This window comes from Musa acuminata, chromosome BXJ2-3 (assembly GCF_036884655.1).
Source record: "Musa acuminata AAA Group cultivar baxijiao chromosome BXJ2-3, Cavendish_Baxijiao_AAA, whole genome shotgun sequence".
Lineage (NCBI taxonomy): Eukaryota > Viridiplantae > Streptophyta > Magnoliopsida > Zingiberales > Musaceae > Musa > Musa acuminata.
In genome coordinates this window covers 3,807,850-3,814,420 of record NC_088340.1, presented here as the reverse complement: position 1 = coordinate 3,814,420, position 6,571 = coordinate 3,807,850, and the positions used below count along the sequence as shown (strand labels likewise).

At 37.2% G+C, this 6,571-nt stretch overlaps 1 protein-coding gene across 3 annotated transcripts; it reads left to right on the top strand.

The window, feature by feature from the left end:
- The first annotated feature begins 355 nt into the window (after positions 1 to 355).
- On the top strand, positions 356 to 6,061 carry LOC103976876 (uncharacterized). Of its 3 annotated transcripts, none has more exons than XR_010485053.1 (12): positions 356 to 602; positions 704 to 800; positions 874 to 951; positions 1,635 to 1,751; positions 1,853 to 2,038; positions 2,120 to 2,257; positions 2,386 to 2,870; positions 3,763 to 3,862; positions 4,385 to 4,444; positions 4,522 to 4,621; positions 4,692 to 4,811; positions 5,333 to 5,471. XR_010485053.1 is itself a non-coding variant. In XM_065098394.1 (12 exons), exons 1-12 carry the CDS (start codon positions 529 to 531, stop codon positions 5,645 to 5,647), a joined length of 1,863 nt encoding a protein of 620 aa, XP_064954466.1. In that variant the 5' UTR covers positions 356 to 528; the 3' UTR covers positions 5,648 to 6,061. The 3 variants fall into 3 exon arrangements, 2 of the variants coding, with proteins under 2 accessions (XP_064954466.1, XP_064954467.1); XM_065098394.1 differs by having other exon boundaries at positions 4,522 to 4,614; positions 5,333 to 6,061; XM_065098395.1 differs by lacking the exons at positions 4,385 to 4,444; positions 4,522 to 4,621 and having other exon boundaries at positions 5,333 to 6,061.
- Positions 6,062 to 6,571: the final 510 nt, after the last annotated feature.

Sequence of the window (6,571 nt, the reverse complement as noted above, 5' to 3'; positions counted from 1 at the left end):
ATATCAATAAATACTGAGCATCATAGATGACAAAATACAGACATTCAACCTATGCAATCTTTTATCACCCCAGGATTGGAAATAAATAAGGTGACCAATGACATCAAACCCCATCATTATTTTTTTTAATGAAAATACTTATTAATTTTTATGACAATTGGGAGAATCCAAAGAATTGTACTGCTTTAATAAAGTGGGAATAAAGCCCACCCTGCATGCGGGGATCCCAACTCTCTCTCTCTCTCTCGCAGCCAGTAAGCAAAGAGAACCAAAGATGAAAAAGAAGGGTCAGCATGACCTGTCAGGTTCTCCGTCTCTATTCTATTCACCATTCCTCCTCTCAGCACCAGCAGTAGTGGCACTTCCCTTCCATCATTGTAACACCTCTACCGCTCTTCCTTTTTGCTGTTGGTGTACAGTCCGACACAAGTGACTGCACACTTCGCTTTGCTCTATAATCACCTATTTCAGCGCCACACAGAGAGAAAGAGAGAGCGAAGAAGTCGGAGTTGAGTGAGCTGTGACGACATGCTGTGCCTCAAGGCAGAGGCTTTGGGTGACGAGATGTACTCTTCCAGTGGCGCTATGCCGCCCGTGAATCTGTGAGACCTCTCTTTTCTCTTTCTCTCGTCTCTCCCTGTGACTTGGTTTCTTCTGCTTGTTCTCTTGTGCGCCTTGGCATAACCCCCCCCCTGTTTCACAGTGGGAGGTCGATCCGGAGACTGATGCATAAGGTTGGGAGGGGTGGTGGGAAGAGCCCGCACCGCTCGGATCCATCCGCGTCCTCGTCCGGCATGGAGGTTTGTCTTCTTCCTTCGATCCAGATGCTGTTCTCTTTGCTCTTTCTTGTTTGAAAATGCTGATATCTGTCAGGCTGAGAAGAGCAGTTGTGGCGGAAGAGAAGAGAGGCGTCGGAAGGTGTGTTGTTACAGATCGCAGCTCGAACAAGAAGTAAGTACATTTGGTGGTGTTCTTCTTCCGTCTGTTTCAGTGTTCCATGGAAGGATTGGGCTCCTCAAAGATTTTAGGCCATCGATTTGTAGACTAATCTAACAGATGCTGACTTTTGATAATAGGGTGCTTCGGAAGTTGATCATTACAATGTAGTAAGAACTTAAAGATGCTATGTTGTTCCTAAGGATAAATTGGGCTTAGTTCACGACAATGAATGTTACTGAATCTATTGTGTCAAGCTCTTAGATGGACCATAAACTGAGAAATAATAGATTTCTTTTGATGTCTTATTGGTAGAATAAGGTGGATCTTAGTTTGTAATGACTAATGGCTTAACCTCGTTGGTGAATTGAGATACAAAAGCTATTTATTTTCCTTTTTAATCAAGTAGTTCTCCCAAGATCCTCATTCTTATTCTGGTGCATCACACCAAGCAATGAAAGACTATATAATACTAAAATTTTAGAGAATTACTGTTTAGTTGCCTAATTGTTGCAATTTTTTTCTTTTTGTATGGATATAACCAAAAGGAAAACTTTTTATTGTATGTATCTTCCACATACAAATAGATGCCGGATCATTCTTTTCATTTTATTTGGATCGTAGCCTCAGTCTGTATATGCATTCCAATTTTCATCGTTATAACAGGATGACTCCTATGACATGCTGAAATAACACAGGTTCAGATATTACAAAAGCAGCTACAAGAGGAGATCAATCTCCATGAGGCTTTGGCAAATGCTTTGGCCAAAAATGCTGCCCCTTTGTTGAACTCTACTGATAACATTCCAGATGAGGTAACCTTCAGCATGCCATTTCATTTACTTTGGTATATGAAACAATCAGATTCTACACTTTTAAGGACTTCTATGTATTTTGTCAACTTCAATGTTTTCAGATTCAGGAACTTCTACACAGCATAGCCACACTGGAGATCACTGTTTCAAATCTAGAAGAGGAGTTGGTTACCTTGCATCTTCAGATTTGCAATGAAAGGGCTGAGAGACACGTCACTGAAGCTCATCTAGGATCCCCACCACTGACACCAGGGCCACCATCTCCATCTTCTGACTGTAAGCCAGAGGTATATTGTGCTTTTAATTTTTTTCAGTGAATTAAAGTATCAGGAATTCATGTTGCTAATACTTTTTGCTGCCTTGTTTAGCATATATTTTCCTCGAGCATTTCAAAGTCTCAATTAACTCAGACACCTATCTCAATGCAAAAATATGTATTATCTGGTTGTGAAGATTCACAGTCCATTACAGACATAAGATCGATGGAGAGATGTCCAGAGGCAGAGGTCAGTTCTGTGCATTCTTTATCTTGCTGTTACCTACAGTTAAGCAAAATATGTTGTTATTTCCAAGTGAAGAGCATTGTTTAAATTCCAATATAGTACCTCACATACAATCTCTTCGGCTGATGCAGATACTAAGATCACGCAATGCTAGTGATGAAGGGACAGAAATGGGTGCTTCTGTTCAACTATCTGTTGAAGTTGAATTGAAGAATAATTTTCCTATAGAAGACATATCGAACAACCCAAACAAGCTTTCAGAAGAAATGGTTCGATGCATGAGAAATATCTTTCTTTGTCTATCTGGATCATCAGACATCCCTCCAGAAATGTCTTCTTCAGAGGGCTTTCAGTCTTCCCCAGTCGAGCACCTATCTTCATCTTCTTTCATGTCTTTCTCAGACTCATCCACAATGACCTCACTATTTCAAAGTCCAGAAGGGATTTACCAAACGGATGAGGTAGATAAACAAATGTCTTCCTTTGATCCATATGGAGTTAGTTACAAAATGAACTGGGGGAATGTAGGAAGCTATATTTTGGCAGCTGAAGTCTCTTGGATGTCAGTTGGAAAAGCACAATTGCAATATGCTGCTGAGTCTCTGAAAAGATACAGGTATCATGGCATACACTTCTGCTTTCCATTTACAATTGTAGTTAAATGAGTTATAAGTCATACTCTTTCAACTTGGAAATATACATGTTAAATTCTTTGTGTGTGTCTGTATGTATAATTCATTAATTAGAATATCCATACAAGACTACTCATGATTAGTCTTGGGGAGCTTCATGTGGAACTTTATTTCTATGCTATAAGTACTAGTTACTATCTGAATTGCATTATAGTTTCACAACTTAATTATAGAAATTATCCATGTTTGATTACATGAATTACATTATTTACCATATTTACACTGTTGTGAGGATTACTGTCAATCAAAATATGGAATTTTTGAACATCATGTCAGCAACAGATTTTTAGATCAATTTGAACTGCTGCAATTTTAATTTACAAAACAATGTGCTGTTGATTGAGAATAAGAGATGGAGAAAGAGAGATAATAGAGGGAAGTTGAGGGTGTCAGGGGGCCACAGTAAGATGCATCACAACTGATGATGATGGTGGACTGCATGAGGGGCAATTTATCAAGTCTATTAAGATTTTTGGTTGGTGTATTGCTTTCCGGTTGCCCCGGCTTGATTTACAGTTGAAATTCAAAACCACAAGGTCAATCAACTTTCCTTGAGGATTTTGGGTGATGTTTTTATATCATTATTTTGAGCCTAACTGGGACCTGAAAGCTTATTTGTGGAAGTGTGGTACGGATGACCAAGTTTTCGAAATCAGCGCACCAACCAAACTTCTTTGGTCTTTGCTAGTTTCTTTATCAAATAAAAAACTTTTTGGGATTGTCTTGTACTCACATTTATATTTTCAAAAAGATAGTACAGTGTTTAGTGTGGGACCTTATGATGGCAACTTATTACTTCTAACTCTACCACTTCAGGTTTTTTGTGGAGCAGTTGACAGAGGTGAATCCAGCTTGTATGAGTCTCGATCAGAAGCTTGCCTTTTGGATCAATGTTTATAATGCCTTAATGATGCATGTAAGTTTAGATCTAATTTGTTCCTGTTCTATTGTCTCATGTTGAATACTAATGTATTATGCTCTAAAAAGAAAAATGGTTTCAACGTCAATTTAACAACCAATTCAGTACATCTCTGAATTTAGATAATTTAGTGCCTGTAAATTAAAGCATCCCTTGCTTATAAATTTGATGAAGTCCCTTGCAAACACTACAGGTTCTTACCTTTTCTTTTCATGATAAGACAACAAATGATTCTTGATTCATTTGTTGATGTGTACCATCCAATAACTCTGAAAAAAAACTGAAAATAGATATGAGTGGTACATTAAGTGATACCAAATGGCATTATCCATAATGATGATTTGTCAAACCAGTAAGCTGGACCAGTATTCAAAACCATGGTTTTCTTATTCATCATTTTTTCTTATCTCAATAAAATTCAATGCGTGCTGCATTTTGCTTTCAGTAAAGAAATTAATATTCTTGAAATATTTTTTCTTCATGTTGTTTGTGATACAACCTCTCTGCTTTAACTGTCAGGCCTATTTGGCATTTGGAGTTCCTAGAAGTGACATCAAGTTATTTTCTCAAATGCAAAAGGTTTTATCTAGTAACTTTCTGTGACCATTGTGTTGACGGTGTGATATATGCTGTTACAATTGTGTTATTTGCCTCAGGCATCTTACACTATAGGTGGTCAGTCATTTAGTGCAGCTGAGATTGAATTTGTCATTCTGAAGATGAAACCACCAATGCATCGTCCACAATTAGTATGTGGTATACAGTCCTGTTGTCTTTTTGTATGCTTTTCTTTCATCATAGATCTCGTTTGATGCACTTTTTTCAGGCTCAATCTCTGGCACTTCACAAATTTAAGATTTCTAAGGAGCACCGAGAGTACTCGGTTGACAGCGCTGAGCCCCTGGTAGTATTTGCCCTTAGTTGCGGAATGTATTCTTCACCTGCAGTGAGTTAAATAGCTCTTACAATTTACTGCTTTTAGAGTGTATATTTGGTGGCATAGGAGTAATGTTAATTGTCTGAAGCTGAAAGCTGTTCTAGTAAAATTAAATTAGACTAACTTCACTGTTGACTTCTTTGAGTAGAAGATGCATTGATGTGCCTGAAGCTGAAAGCTATTCCAGTATTAGTTGCATGCTTTTAAGCCCTTCAATTAAAAATTATGAAATGCTGCTGAGGAATTCTTTTCAGAAATTAGAAACTCATATACTATGGTTTACTTATTTATGGATTTCTGGTCTAGTTCGATAAAATTTCCTTGAGTTTGACTGTTCGTGACTTACAATGAACTTACAAAAAAGCATTGTTTCTCTTCTTCAAATTCTTAGATCATTTCAAGTAGAAGATCACTCATAAACCTTATGCTTGATATCTATGGTTCTTTTCAAAGCTGGAGGTGATGCTAGTTTCAGCTCACGGTGATTTGTTGCCTTTGTGCTCCTACAAACATGATTCCATTTGATGCAGGTGAGAATCTTCACTGCTGATAATGTTCAAGATGAGCTACAAAACTCCATGAAGGACTACATACGAGCATCGATAGGTTTAAGCGATAAGGGGAAGCTGTTAGTTCCAGAAATGCTGCATTCGTTTGCCAAGGGTGTTGTGGAGGACTCGCTGCTGGTTGACTGGATCTGTCGCTACCTTTCCTCGGATCAAATAACTATAGTTCACTATTCTAAACCACAGTGGAAGCAGAGGTTACTCGGTGTTCGGAGTTTTAGCATCATCCCATTTGATTCAAGATTTCGGTACCTTTTCTTGCCAGACAAGACTTCCTGAGATCTGACCACTGAATTGCTCAGAATCAGCCAACGACGAGTAATCTAATTCTGAATTTGTATGATTTTTTTCTTTCCAAATCTAACAACAGATATAATTCCATTGGAGATTCCTATCGACCTTCGGGTGCATAAACTGGTGAATCTTTAAGTGTGGATAATGAAAGCCAGTGAAGAGCTATGCACAGTGATATAGAAGTTGGTAGGTACAACCTCTGTAAATGATTTGTTAATTTTGGATCTGTGACTTTTTTTTTTATCAGCAACTTTGCAAGATTGCCAGAAGGTTGTGTCTTGATCTGCGGAACCATTCTTGTCAATTTTTTTTATTTTGTTTTGTACTCATCTTTTTGATTGTTCATAGATAATCATTTTGTGAGACCTCTGAATCCAATAAAGGGGAAGACATTGTTCATCTTGTTGTCCTTAATGTTTTGTGTGGTTCAGATAACCATTGTGCTGATCTGAGTGATGCTATCTTATGTAGTTGATGAATGCTAACTGTGGATGGCTTTCAACATGAAGCTGGATTGTGTGAGCTGATCCTGAAGAGATCTCAGTTGGAAAGGCCCTCAGATTGGGTGTTGTACCTCTAATTCTGAGTCACTTCTGATCAGTAGCAATAAGTATCCTAATTAAATTCATAGTTAAGAGTATGTTTAGTTGCATAAAAAATTTCATGAAAAAAAAAGGGTTAAGATTCATTTTAATCATTTTGGTCATGGACCTTAAGCATTTATAGTTTATTTTTGTGTAAAGTAATCTTTATATTTTTAAAAATATATCATATAAATTTCTTTCATCAAGTCTGAGTTAACAAACGCTAAAATATGTTTACATGGAATACTAACTCATAATAAACTATTAATATAATGATATATATAATTTAAATTTAAAATTTAGTTAAGATTCATTTTAGTCAATG